Consider the following 15,205-nt stretch of genomic DNA (forward strand, 5'->3'; position numbering starts at 1 on the left):
TCTACCCTTCCTGACCAAAGCCCATTTCAGTTTGAGCAGGACCTGCTGTAGTTATAAGTGAATGACAGGACAATGCTTTATGTACTAAAGAGGATTTAGTGGATGTCATTGAGGATTTAAATGAATGAGTGTTAGTGGAATGATGCGAAATGGATTTTGAATGACTCATGCTCAGTCTGATATTCAGAGCAGTTCATAACATTCATAACAGTTGGAGCTGATCATTGTTTGCTTGTTAAATGTTTCATTGTATATACCTTTTAAAGCAGGGGTCTCCAAACTCGGTTCTGGAGGACTGGTGTCTTACTAGTCATACTAGAAACTTCCAGGCAGGTGTGTTGAGGCAAGTTGGAGCTAAACTCTGCAGGACATCGTAATAGTTCACTGGTTTACTATATTTTTTAGCAAATAATTGCATAAGAGACTGCTTTCAAAAACATTTAAAAAAAAATCTTGCTGACCGACCCAAACTTTATATATAATGTGTGTGTGTGTGTGTGTGTGTGTGTGTGTGGATGTTTATGGCAAGTAAATGTTGAAGCCTGTATCCTCCTCTTGGGAAGTCTTTTTCTCCATTTACATTTTTCTCCGGTCAGGTCGGCTCATGGCAGCTGAGTTTGTGTGCTCAGCAAGGCAGTTAATCCCACCTGCAGACCTGCACTTTAATAGACATGCTAATGAAGATCTCCCAGCACTAGTACACCAGTCACACAGCTGCGTTTGTGCATTAATTAATGAACCAATAGTGTATTGGGAAAACCATAACAAAGGGGCTCACTGGTTTGTTACAGCACTTGCTTTTGGCATCAAATACAAAGATGCAAAGCACAAAGCCTGTTACTTTGTTACTGTAAATGATCCAGTGAATGTCTGGAAGCTTGAACTTCTCATTTAGTCTTAGTTAGCGGCAACTGTGAGTGTACAAAACAGGCTGATGTTGATTCTGCAGGGGGTCTTTCTGCTCTTTAAGCTCTATGCGCACACACTCTCAGCCTTGATCTTAATGAGGCACAACAGCTTGGTTACGCACAGTCTGAGGGAGCATTCAACACAGTACAGAGCATGATGGGGTGACAGAGAGAGAGGAGTTTACTATGATTACAGTAATAAACTTTATCTGCTGGCGCTTCTGATTTGTGAAGCAATAATTTTAGAAGTTTGTTGCTCATTTTGGAGGTGCAAGGGGGTCTATAATTCATGGAGAAATGTATTAAAGGGGTCATATGATGCTGCTAAAAAGAACATTATTTTGTGTATTTGGTGTAATGAAATGTGTTTATGCAGTTTAAGGTTAAAAAAAACACCATTATTTTCCACATACTGTACATTATTTTTTCTCCTCTATGCCCCACCTTTCTGAAACGCGTAGATTTTTACAAAGCTCATTGGTCTGAAAAGTGAGGTGTGCTCTGATTGGCCAGCTATCCAGTGCATTGTGATTGGCCGAATACCTCAAGCGTGTGACGGAAATGTTACGCTCCTTACCATATTGTGATGCCCTGTCAGGCCAGAGCGACGAGACATAAACATTAAAACCCATTATAAACGAGGCATTTGTTGCATCCAGCGGGGACATAATTATGGATTATAATGACTTATAAGTCTTCCAGCAGGAGTGAACAGGGTCTTGCTAACCAGCCAAAATGTGACCTCTTGAGTCAATGATTTGGATCATCAGTGCATTGAGTCTAGTTAATCTGTTTTTTAGTTAATGTTGATCTGAGTTGCCTTCTACCTCTGTGATGTAAACACTATGATCTCATAGCTGCATACACACCTTTATGTACCAAAAGCCACTACATGCATTGTTAATGTAAAAGAAAGTGAACTCAGGTCATACAGAATCATACATCTGCAATCATGCATCTCAGGCATTCATCAAAGTTAAACCAGTGTGAAGGAGAACTAAAGCTGAGCTCTGTTCCATTTTAATGCATGTCCATTCTCAGGAGGAGCTGATGTTTAAAAGGAACATGTCATGGAAAACAAGATTTTCCTTGCTTTTTTGAAATAAAACAGTTCAATGCATGTTGTTGACTCAGTCATTCACAACACAAAGAACTCTTTATAGACCACTCAGTCCACATTTATGGAAAATGTATAGTTTAGAAATCATCATGGTATTGATTTCATTACCATGAGCACATTTGACACAGAACCAATTACATTTATTAACACCTATTTAGTATTCAGTTACTAGTTTAAACTTTACAGCCATAACAAAGGTGGTTTGCATAGAGAAGTCTTAAAGGTACAGTAGCCAAAATAGTCTTTAATTCTAAGGGTCAGACTGAGGTTGAATTGTTGCATCCAGCGGGGACATAATTATGGATTATAATGACTTATAAGTCTTCCAGCAGGAGTGAACAGGGTCTTGCTAACCAGCCAAAATGTGACCTCTTGAGTCAATGATTTGGATCATCAGTGCATTGAGTCTAGTTAATCTGTTTTTTAGTTAATGTTGATCTGAGTTGCCTTCTACCTCTGTGATGTAAACACTATGATCTCATAGCTGCATACACACCTTTATGTACCAAAAGCCACTACATGCATTGTTAATGTAAAAGAAAGTGAACTCAGGTCATACAGAATCATACATCTGCAATCATGCATCTCAGGCATTCATCAAAGTTAAACCAGTGTGAAGGAGAACTAAAGCTGAGCTCTGTTCCATTTTAATGCATGTCCATTCTCAGGAGGAGCTGATGTTTAAAAGGAACATGTCATGGAAAACAAGATTTTCCTTGCTTTTTTGAAATAAAACAGTTCAATGCATGTTGTTGACTCAGTCATTCACAACACAAAGAACTCTTTATAGACCACTCAGTCCACATTTATGGAAAATGTATAGTTTAGAAATCATCATGGTATTGATTTCATTACCATGAGCACATTTGACACAGAACCAATTACATTTATTAACACCTATTTAGTATTCAGTTACTAGTTTAAACTTTACAGCCATAACAAAGGTGGTTTGCATAGAGAAGTCTTAAAGGTACAGTAGCCAAAATAGTCTTTAATTCTAAGGGTCAGACTGAGGTTGAAAAATAGCCATGTAAAACAAAGTTATGATTACTTCATTATAATATACATTACAATATTTAAAAAGTGCATACAGTAAAATAATGTACTCATTTAAATCCAGTCTACTGGTGAAATATTATGGGGGCTAGCAAATATTTGCTCCAATATACATCATATTTAGTTGAGCAGTTTATATAGAATATTGTATATATTGTAACGAAATTATTTCAATCCAGAGAGCATGTATACTGTAGCTCAGTAGATCTACACTGGTGTAAACCTGATGGTATCCTGGCCCTTCAAGGTCACTGCTTCCACTTTTCATCACGGCTCTATACTTAGAGCTGCCAGAGGTGCTTAACCACCAATTAGCCTGCTTGAGCTGATTAGAGACCAGTCCCACACTCTGTCTCCGACAGCATCAAAGTCTGAGATTAACAGCCATAAGGGACTACAGATCAGCCCGAGTGTGTCACTGAGGCAAGCAGAACCCCTCTTACCTCCACTAGCCCAAAAACTGAGCCTGTAAAGGGGTTTAGCAGGGATCTCCACAGCCGGGACGTTACCTAGCTGAAGAAGGGCATCCAGTGTCAGGCTTGAGGTGAACATGCTGTGTTTGGGTGTGAAGAGAGGATCAGTACCGCTCAGAAATGGAGGAAGCCTGGAGAATGCCTGTGTGGATGGTTTGCCATCTGTGGGCCTTATATAATCTTTTGTGTATATATTTCTCTAGTCATGCTCAGCTCTAACATATTTTCTTGTAATATTACTCTTGTGTAGAGCTTTGTAAAGTAAAACTTAATGTATGGTGATGTTCAGTTTGTGAGTAAATTGTTACTTTGAATCGGTTCATTTTCATGAATCGTTCAAACCGGCTCACAAGATGCTTTAGCAAATCAGTCTGAAACAAAATGATTTTTAGACATTGCTGTCCAGTTATAAAGAAAATACATTTAAAAAAAACTGAAAAGGTGATGCGAAAATGGCAATTCGTTTTTCAAAAAAATGGAATGAAACCTATTAGAATCAATACAAATGGAATTATCAGTCCATTGCTTGCAATTGCGTAAAATTGCTGATTTATGCAAAGATTAAAAATTTCCTTGATCAAACTCCATCTTGTTTATAAAGAGCAAACAAATGTTAGTGATTATCTGATTACATGAAGCAGTTCTTTTTATTTAGACAATCACAAACAGACATTTTACTCATCCGAATATATGTAAAACATTACTGATTCTGGTTCAAACAAGATCTATAAGTCAAGATGTGATTCTTAATTCCGCAGACTTTGCATAAAATTAAGTGAGGTTATCTCAAACCACTGCAATCAGGGCTGGATTAACAGGCCGCGGATGGGGGAGGGGGGTATGATTGGCTGTGGAAGAATCAGGAAAAGCAGGAAAATAATATCATCTAGTTCATGTAGCCGTTTGAGATATTAAAGAGAGTTTCCAAGCGCCCCATTTCAACCATATGAAGTAGTGTTGTTTCCGTGGATTAAGATCTCTGTAGTTTTTATTCTCCTTGTGAAGTGAGATATGGCAGCAGCTCAAACACACACAGATATTGTTGCTTGCACTGATTCCCAGATTGCACACAAACACCTACACAATATCAAAAATATATTTTCCATCACAGATGTGGGCTGTATGTAGTCAAAGTTCACAGCTCAAGCATGCACATGTATGCGCACACCCCTTTTTTTTCTGTCTCAGCTTGCGTAACTCTCTCCAACACACACAGACACCTCTTTTTCCCAAAGGCATATTTACACACACCCTTTTTTAGTTGTCCAAAACCAGCTGTGCTGGAAGGCTGCTTGCCTTTGTGTGGGAACAGCTGGCTGGAGAGCCATAGTCACACACTGTGCGTTTTAGACTGCCCTCACACACATACACAATAACATCTCAAATGGTTCATTGTGTGCTAATAATGAGACTTGTGTATTGCTGTGCAGCTTAAATAGGATTCCATTTTGGCCTACGCAGTACTAACAGGGTAAAACCTGTGTGTCTGGAGTACAACTTGCCTGTTGAGGCCATTATTTTCCATAGAATCATTGCACATGTTGCAGCTTCCACTAGCAGTTTTTCTTCAGTATTTTGGTAGCATTCTGAACGGGTTGAAATTTGGCAGGGTTAACGCAGGTCAACAGAACCTTTCCCACAGCATCTTTGCTGCCAAAAGAGCTGTACCGTTTCCTCTCAAACAATGCTTGTGCCTGTCCTGGTTGTCATAGAAATTTGCCTCTTCAGCCTCTAGGGTGGATTATTTTAGTCAGTAGTCACTAGGTGTTTGTCTGATGTTTTTAGAGGATGTTTTGCTGTTGTGAATAAAGTATTTAAGGGTTATTTTGTAGGAATATACTATAGTTACTACATGAATTTTGATGCTATCATTGCAATTTTATATATAAAGTACACTACCATTCAAAAAGAAGTCTCATATGCTCACCAAGGCTGCATTTTTGATCAGAACTACAGTAAGAACAGTAAAATTGTGAAATATTGCTGTTTTCTATTTGAATATATTTTAAAATGTAATTTATTTCTGTAATATTCTGTAATTTATTTCCAGTCTTCAGTGTCACATGATCGTTCAGAAATCATTCTGATATGCTGATTTGATGCTCAAGAAACTTCTCTTATTATTATCAGTATTGAAAGTGCTGCCTAATATTTTTGTGTAAACTATGAGTTTTTACTGTTACTTTTTACTTTTGACAAATTTATTGTAACCTTGCTAAAGAAAGGGTTTGTTGAAAAACAATAATCTAACTGACCCCAAACTTTTGAACAGTGGTGCTAGTGTATATTAAGAATTACACTAACATAAAATTATTAAAATATATTTATGTATATAGTGTCTATTTTTCCACTACAGAGGACAAAAATGAATTGGCATATAAAAAACATTTATTATTACTATTTACATTTTTAGTGATTATAATTATTTTTAATGAACTACACTATAACGACATTACACAAAATGTATTTATAATAACAGAACTATTACATATATATATATATATATACTGTATGAATAATACTGGGTCCAGCGGCATAAACACAGCCACTATGTTAAGACTATGTCTTAAGAACCAGTTTGCCAAGTCTTAAGCAATCTTACTTTTCGGATTCCAATTAGACCAGTCTACCTTTTTATATAACTGACTTTAAAAAAAGTCATGACCAGTCTTGAAGAAAAAAATGAAATGACTAACTTTTAAGACTAGTCTAAGCAGAGTATGCAACTGGCCCCTGGTCTTGGAGTGTAAGCTAGACCAGTGGCTCCCAACCCTGGTCCTGGAGGCACCCCAACACTGCACATTTTGCATGTCTCCTTTCTCTGACACACCAATTTCAGGTCTTGGAGTCTCTACTAATGAGCTGATGATCTGAATCAGGTGTGTTTGATTAAGGAGACATGCAAAACATGCAGTGTTGGGGTGCCTTCAGGACCAGGGTTGGGAACCACTGAGCTAGACGGTATGTCATCCATTCTTGTAAGCTTAATCCTTGACTTGTTAGTATGGCTTATCTTTTATGTGACTGGATATCTTAGATTATGCAGAAGGATCTGGCTGCAGAAAACTGAATCATTAAAACTTTACTTTTTGCCCTTTCCAACCCCATGTGGCTCATTCCCAAGCTTGTTTCTCTACATTTACACCCGTATCGATGGGAAAGTACAATACTCTCCTCAGTGCTGGCTTGCACAAGAATGAAAAGAGGAGCGCTGGGATTGGGTGGAACAGATGGGGAAGGCGGGTGCATATTTGTGGTTGACTATTTGGAGGCTGACAGGCCTCGGTCAGTGAAATCCTGTGTATCTGTGGGTGTGGTCAGTGATTTGGCCTTTTCAATTGGTGTTTTGCCTTTGGGTGTAACCATATTTTCTTTTTACTGTGAGAGAAAGTCAAAATTCAGTAATACAGAAGAGCACATTAATTACTGTTGTGTGAACTTTTAGTGAAAAGAAAATTGTTGAAGTAGCTGAAGAATATAATACCATCCTTTTCACTTACTGTTAAAGGTAATAATGATCATTTCCTATGTGTTTGCAGGCCTGTGATTAACATAGTGAGCCATTTTCCAGTGCTTCTTAGGTTCGCACCCATTTAAGCAGCTGTGAGCCATAGCCATCCAGGTCATAGTATGTTTTAAGTTGGTCAGTGTCGCCCAGAAGATTTCATTCTCCCGTCTCTTTAGCATTGCAGTTCAGGAATCACAGCTGCTGCTGTCAATCAGGAGAGCTTCACACAGATCACTGCAGCCATGATTTTCATGACAGGAAATGACCTCAGAGCATTTGAATCCTCTGAGAAGAGCAAAATATCTTCCGATATTTTCGGAATATCTTCTTTGCTCAACTGGCTTCATCAGAAAGTTCATGTTGGCCTAAACTGATCTAAAAAGTTAGTTTACCACAGGAAACTTGCAGTGAGATGGGAATTTACTGTTGGTGAAGAGTTCCTAATGACAAATGACACATCAGAGCAGCTAATGGCTAAAATACATCAATAAGGTGACTTTTCTGTCATGTTGCAACAGTATGAGCTCTGATTATCTGAGAGTTGAGGCCCTGTTTTCTGACGTCATTGTGTACGATATGGGAGAGAGGTCAAAGTTTAAGACTTAGCTTCAGCGTGAGAAACAGGACAGGCAAAACAAGACAAAACAAACAAGCAGATAAGAGCATTATCCCAGAGAGAAATGTCCCGCAGGACATCACTTCATGCAGTGAAACCCCCAGAGGGCCTATTAACTTCACATTGTTATTTAGTAGACTGGATTAGCTCACAACGGCTAATGACAAAATATTAGCAAAATTGCTTTTAAAAGTGGCAATTTGGTAGTTGCCACATGTGTCAGCTCTTCATAACACTAATAGGCTTTTCACACTACACTTAATGCTGTTCTAACATGCAGATTATGGCCGCTTTTAACCTGGAGTTAAGCAACGTTTCACACTTGTAATGTTGAAAGAGGGTTAGCGCTGTTTTTAAGCCTGAGGTATAAAGCACTGCTAAGCAAATCGGAGAGTTACTTGAACACTAGGTATGTGCACATGCACTAATTGTCATCAATCAGAATTAATCCAATCCGATTTCAGATTCTGAAAGTTCTGTTTATATGAACCCTAAATGTAGCAATCGGTTGAAATTTCATTCGGATCGAGCTCAGTCGATTGGATTGAGGTTTTTACATGAAGCCATTTTAGTTCATTTGAGCCATCAATCCAATTAATAGATTATTTGGGTGTATGTGAATGTAGCTACTGTGTAAATGCTAACCTAAGGGACCCAAAAATGAAAATGAAGAAAAGTTCCAAACCTGTATTTACTTTCTTCTGTGGATTACAAAAGAATATATTTTGATGCAAAATGCCTCGGAAATGTGTTTTTTGTCCATACAGTGCAAGTCAGTGCTATCCAGTGGTGTTTTGGACCCAACAAACTTTTAATTTTATGGACAAAAATGGTTGACATAGGCTATTCTTGAAAATGTCCTTTTTGTAATCCATTGAAGAAAGTAAGTAATACAGAGTTGGAACGACACGAAGCTGAGTAAATGACAACAAAACATTTATTTTTTGATGAACTGTCCCTTTAAGTGTATAAAACGCTAACTTGGATCAAATAATCTAGCATGATGTTAACACAGGGTTAAAATGAACTTTAAATTAGTTCAATTTCAAGTGTGAATGGTCTTTGTAAATATTTGGGCTGGAATGACTCAAGCTGCAAACATCAGCTGGTGTATTAATGTGATTTAGATCAAATCAGCATCTCATTATCTGGCTCCATGTGGCTGGTTCCTCTGTTTACATTCTTTTATTTGACATTACAAAGCCATTAGTTCACATTCATTATTTAAGGTATTTTTTAGGGGGAAAGACTTCAAATGTGTGGCCTATTCTCTAAAGACCATAGTCATTTCCCATGACTCACGTCCCCTTGCCAATGAAAAAATGTGCTTCCGAAAATTCCTCCTGTGGTCGTATTGCCAGGTTGTACATGTCTCGCGTCTGCTGGACGTTTCGAGTATTTTGAGAACAAGACTGGCTTCATTGTGCAATTACTAGCAATTATTATGTCCAAGTAGTTTGCATGTCTCTCAGCAATAAACCGATCCTGTAGCTGTAGGGTTCCGGGGTCTCTGAAGTGTGGCAGAAATTAACATGCAAGGCATTTGTCACTGTAATTACAGATTCATTATTTTTCATACTCTTTCTTGCGTTCTCTATCTTTCTGACGACTTGGGGAAGATTCCATCTCCCTCAATTATTCCCATCTGGGTTCATTTTCAACACTCACGCTTCATTACTGGGGAACAGAGCGCTCGTTGTACTCTCCTCCCTCCTCCTCCCTCGCTCCCTTGCTCTTTCACACCTCTCTGCTGCCAGCCCGCCACCCTCGCTCACACTGACACTGACGACTGGCACATAAACACACACCGGCTGGCGTGCTGCTCTGCCCTGGCACCTGTCACAAGGGAGGGTGGCATTTGGCAATGTTGCAAGTGTTTTTGAAGGGTCTTTGTTTCATGTGGTTGTATATTTACTACACGCTAATTCCTGCAGCGTTATCTTAAGTGTTTATTTAAAGTACTTACTCTACTGTTCAGAATACGGTTTTACTGTTTACATACACTACTATGTTTTTTGAGAAGAGTCTCTTATGCTCACCAAGACATTTATTTGATCAAAAATACAGTAATATTGTGAAAAATTATCATTTAAAATAATGGTTTGAATATATTTGAAATTGTAACTTATTCCTGTGATGGCAAAGCTGAATTTTCAGCAGCCATTCAGGGCTCTACCCTTACTTTTCTTTTTAGGAGCGCTTATGCTCCTAATTTAAAAGATTTAGGAGCACGGTCAAAAATTTAGGAGCACCTTCTAATCAGTAATAAAAAATTCTGATAAAAAATTAACCTTCCCATTACGAGGTGATATTTGACTCTTTAAAGTGATTTACAGGGAATTTTGTTTTTACCTTTGTGTACAAGTAGGACGGTGGCCGTAATTCCCTGATATCTAAAGAATCTCTATCTTAAGAATCATAAATGGTCATGATTGGTTTGTTTTGTTCAGGCTTCCACAGGATTTCTTGCTTTTGAAGCTCATCAAGTCTATCTTTTGACAGTAGTCATACAATCTGTTGCAGTGAGGTGTAGAGCAAACCCTGTTTTCCTTTGAAAGGAGAACCGAAAAGAGGTGCTGTCTTAATTGATGCCTGGTTAGACCTTAATGTGCTTCTGAAATTTGCACACAAAAGGGGTATTTTGGGATGTTGCCGTGGCAACAGGAGCCCCAGTGGATGACAGAAGGGCAGATTATAAGAATGGTCTGAATAATGTCACTTGAGAAAACTGCAAAGATGAAAAAATGACCAACAGACCATTTTTCAGTGGTTCAAGGTTATTACCTTGTTTCGCCAGATTAGAAGGCATTTTAAATTTGAGAAACAAAATAAACATTGATGGATGGAAGTACAGTCAATGCAATATGTTGTAACTGATGACTCATTTATTCCACCAAACACTGAAAAAACATCTGTCCCTCAGCCTCATTTGTGCTTGTCAAATTAAACTTGTCACCAAGAGCTATGGCTTAAAACTGACTTCTGTTTTTCTCTCTCTTTTAAGCTTTGTTCTCACTTGCTCTTTTCCACCCTTTTCTCGTTCTGATTCATTTCCATGTAGATTTAAGCTAAATCCATTTCTAGAGTCAATTTAAACGACAGTAGGTTATTCGCCCATTGGAAATCCTCAGTCACACCTACCTCTCTTTTTTTTCTTTTCTCCCCAAGCTCCTCCTTTTGTTTACTCCTTCATCCCTATTCTATATTTTATTCCTGCCCTTCATAATCCAGCCACAGTCTCACATCTCGCCCAAAGAAAATTGGGGCCCTTAAAAGATGCTCTGTCTCCCCTCAAATGCTAGATATAGCTCCACAACCTGACAGATTACTCCTCTTTGTTCATGTGTAAATGATTCAGTGTCCTGGTGTCTGGTTGTTTGGAGGTAAACTGACGTCAAGAGGCCAAAGCATCTCTTCCAGCTTGTTAACCCCGATATTCAATTTCATACATCACTGCATTGAGACACACAGTAAGCCATAGCAGTCCATTACAGAGCAGATGGTCATGTGACCGGGGTGTGCCCTCTGTGCAGTGCTGGGAGACACATGGGACACTTGTTCTGCAGTGTTTTACAGGCATGCTTTGGACATTTGGGCATAATGCAGATCATTTATGCCCTAAGAGTTTTTCATTACTTATTCTAATAAGTAAAGCAGACTAAAAATGTTTGTGCTTATGATAAGTTGCTCTCATGTGTCTTTCCTGTCTTGTTTGACTCCTCATAAATCATCTTAAGGCCCTGGAAACACGGCAGTTAACCCAAAATGTTTATGTGGTAACATCTAAAAAAAAGTCAGCATTGTTCAATACTACTGAAAAATCCTGAGTACATCGGGTTACACTCATGAAAGTCAGATCACATAGAAATTGCTTAACAAATGTTCATATTTCAGTGTGTATGGCCAACATGTCTTAGTTTATTGTATGAGATTAATCCTCCCTTGTCTAGTTGAGTAAAATGTATAATACTGGGAATAATCCTGACATTAGCCTCTTTTTTAATTTTTCCAGGACAGTGACATCCAGAAGAAGATCGACTATGAGATCCGAATGCGTGAGGGTGCGTGTAAGCTGCTGGCCGCATGTTCTCAGAGGGACCAAGCGCTGGAGGCCTCCAAGAGTCTCCTCACCTGCAACGCCCGCATCATGGCCTACATGTCAGAGCTGCAGCGCATGAAGGAGGCACAAGTCATGCAGCGGGTCGCACGCAGGTCAGCAGTCACTTTTGGATTAATTTAGTTCAGTTTGTGTCAACAAGTTTGGTTGAACTAAATTAGATTTTTGGGTGTCTTGGATGTTTGTGGTGCTTTATATAATGTTAATCAGATTATAGGCCAGTTTCTTGGGGTCAGGCATTTCTATTATACTGTCAGCACTGGTAACAAATATAAAGTTTCAGCAAAATGTTCACTTCTAATAAATGCAGTTTGACATCTGTTGACCAGTACTTCAACACAGACAAAATCCAACACTTATATGCTTTTTGTCTAAAAATAGCAGAATGTATTGCCTAAAGTAGAGCAAATTGGGCAGCCACAAAGCACATGAAAGCAGAAAACAGTGTTGAGGTCAGAAAGAGTTCAATGTGGTGACAGCTAACACTGTATCACTCTAAAGCTAATGTCAAAGCATTAAATGTTAATTTAAGGCAAATACAACAAGCTTGTCCTTTTAGTCACATGGTTGACCTTAAGACACAAAACAAATGTAAAACTAAAGCTATGTTCAGAAAAACTTCTGTCTAATGTTTTAAAAAAATATTTTTTGTATCCCAGTTTAATATGTAGAGGCAGTTGTAATTGGGGCATTTAAGGGGTTTAAGAACTCGTTGTGCTGTCATCTTGAACTTATGTAAGGATGTCAGCGCATTGCTTTTTTATTTGGCATATCAACCAACCTGACACAATGACATTGGCTCAACCAATATTATAAGTTTGGGATGGGACTGTCAAATGGCAGACAGAGGAAGTGCTCGGGAAATTTTTACAATTCCATTTGGTGACACACACTTCAGCTTTAATTATGACTGAAGCATTTTACGCATTGTGGTTTGTGTCTTATTGTTTGTGTTCAGGTCTTCTGATGCAGGTCCAATGGATGACCGATCCCCATGTAAGGGCAAAGTAGCCATTTCAGGTATGTTCACAGAAAAGAATTCAGGTAGTTATGATTAATTCACGTAATGAAAAAATATACACTACTGTTCAAAATTCTGGGGTCTGTAAGTTTTTTTTTAAAGAACTATCACATCAGAAGTGCCACAGTAAATCAAAAGCGGCAGTTGTAACATTTAGAATGTTACAAAATATTTCTGTTAATTTCGTATGAATGCTGTTCTTTTGAACTTTCTATTCATTAAAGAATCCACGGTTTCCACAAAAATATCAAGTGTTTTCTTTTTTTTTCGTTTCTTTTTTTTTTACTTTTTTTGTATGAACTTCAACACAATAACAATCAAACAACACGCCTTCAATGGGTACATACATAAATATTTTTCCCAAAGTATAACATAAAAAGTAAAATATATTTCAGTCTGGTCAACTGGTTACGATATAAGCAAATATTTGTAAGCATGTATACGTGAATATTTGTGGTCATACATTCATAAACATAATACTAATTTCCTTAGGCTTACTATCAAGCAGCCGTTGATCCTAATTACATACATTTACATTAATGAATATACATATTTCACTTTGGCATTTATCTGTCTTCTCTCTGTTTTGATATATAGATTGTCCATTTTCCCCAGTGTTTCTTAAAAGTCTCTTCTTGCAGTCTCAACCTGAATGTCAGTCTTTCCATCTTGTAAATTTCTGTAACTATTTATTCCCACTGAGTTCTTGTTGGGGGAGGCTGCTGGAGCCATAGTCGAGTAATCGCTTTTTTTGCTGCTGCTAGTAGAATCCTGAGTAGATATTTATTCCTATTATTAACTGAATCAGGTATATTGCCAAGAAATAGAATATAAGCTGTTTTTTCAATCTCAATTTCCAAGATTTCCTCTATGCTAGAATGTATTTCTGACCAATACTGATTTAAAACTGGACAAGACCAGAAGACATGTACATGATCAGCCGATAATGACCCGCACTGCCTCCAGCAGAAGCCCTGATTTGTCATTCCTTTTTGTTTTGCTTTCACTTTGGGTGTAATAAAGAAACAAATTGTATTTTTCCAACAAAATTCCCTTAGAGCCCTGGAATGACTAGTCACACACTGTGAATGCCATAAGTTCAGCCATTCTTCAGCTGGGATACAAATCTGCATTTCCTTTTCCCACTTTTCTTTAATATACTCAGTAGAATGGCCTTTAAAAATATTAAGTGTTTTCAACATTCATAATAATAAGAAATGTTTCCTCAGCACCAAATCAGCATATTAGAATGATTTCTGAAGGATCATGTGACACTAAAGAATGGAGTAATAATGCTGAACATTCAGCTTTGCATCACGGGAATAAATCACATTTTATATATTAAAATAGAAAAAAAGTTATTTTAAATTGTAACAATATTTCACAATATTAATGTTTTTACTGTATTTTTAAAAATTAAATAAATGCAGCCTTGGTAAGTATGAGACGTCCTTCAAAAACATTGAAAAATCTTGCTGACCCCAAACTTTTAAATGGCATGTATGAACAGAGAATGTTATACTGTATATGGATTCTGGTGTATATAACTTTCTCTGGTTTTGATTGTGTGTATTGTGCGTAAATCATGCAAACCAGTTTGTTTATACGGGTGTCTGAGCACTAAATCACACCCCTGCTGTTTTATATATCAGCGCCTGTGTCTCAGTCTGCTTGGGGCTTCTTTTACGAGTCGTCCTCCCCTTAACTCGCAGTTCAAACTCCTTTACTGCACCCATGGCAATCTGTGTTTGAGGCCTGGAGGGTTGATACTCAGAAAATGCTGTAATTATGACGTCATTATGAAGAGGTTATAGAGGACCTTATACCCTTACTTCACACTCATATGCAAACTAACCTTCTGAGACCCAGAATTTTTTTTTTTTGTTTGTTTTTGTTTTTGTGAATTTAGTATTTTTTCATGTCATTACATTGTTTAGTGCATAAGAACAAAAAATAATAATAATTTTGAAAAATTATATTTTATTCATATGTTATGCTATGTAGAGGACACCAGGACTCATAAAAAAATAAAAATGAATGAACATGAATAGGCAAAAACAATAAATCATCAATAATTTTTTTTTATTCCAAACTTTGTATAAAGATGATTCTCAACTATGTTATGAAAGATATAACAGGATAATTTAATATACTATTTTGCTTTATGCAGTATATGTTTAAAATGGCCATAAGAGTGCTTTCCAATTATATACAATGTATCTATACACTATCTAATTTGCATATTAATGTGTTCTTGGGACATTATGTAATGAAAAAAGAAGTGTATTAATGGGAATAATAATTGGCAAGATTTTTATAATAATATCTAATATTTCATAGGAATATTGATATATAATTTATTTTTTCCAATTTACTTGTTGTGTCT

General features: G+C 37.4%; 1 protein-coding gene across 3 annotated transcripts in view; it reads left to right on the forward strand.

The window, feature by feature from the left end:
- rtkna (rhotekin a) overlaps positions 1–15,205 on the forward strand; it is a 54,422-nt gene that overhangs the window by 28,147 nt on the left and 11,070 nt on the right. For all 3 annotated transcript variants that reach the window (XM_016471291.1, XM_016471293.1, XM_016471292.1), the window contains exons 2-3: positions 11,694–11,893; positions 12,757–12,818. In XM_016471291.1, coding sequence (XP_016326777.1) covers positions 11,694–11,893; positions 12,757–12,818 — 262 coding nt within the window. The remainder of the gene's footprint in view (positions 1–11,693; positions 11,894–12,756; positions 12,819–15,205) is intronic.

The sequence above is a fragment of the Sinocyclocheilus anshuiensis genome, unplaced genomic scaffold (assembly GCF_001515605.1).
Source record: "Sinocyclocheilus anshuiensis isolate Anshui unplaced genomic scaffold, SAMN03320099.WGS_v1.1 scaffold344, whole genome shotgun sequence".
In the NCBI taxonomy this organism is placed as follows: domain Eukaryota; kingdom Metazoa; phylum Chordata; class Actinopteri; order Cypriniformes; family Cyprinidae; genus Sinocyclocheilus; species Sinocyclocheilus anshuiensis.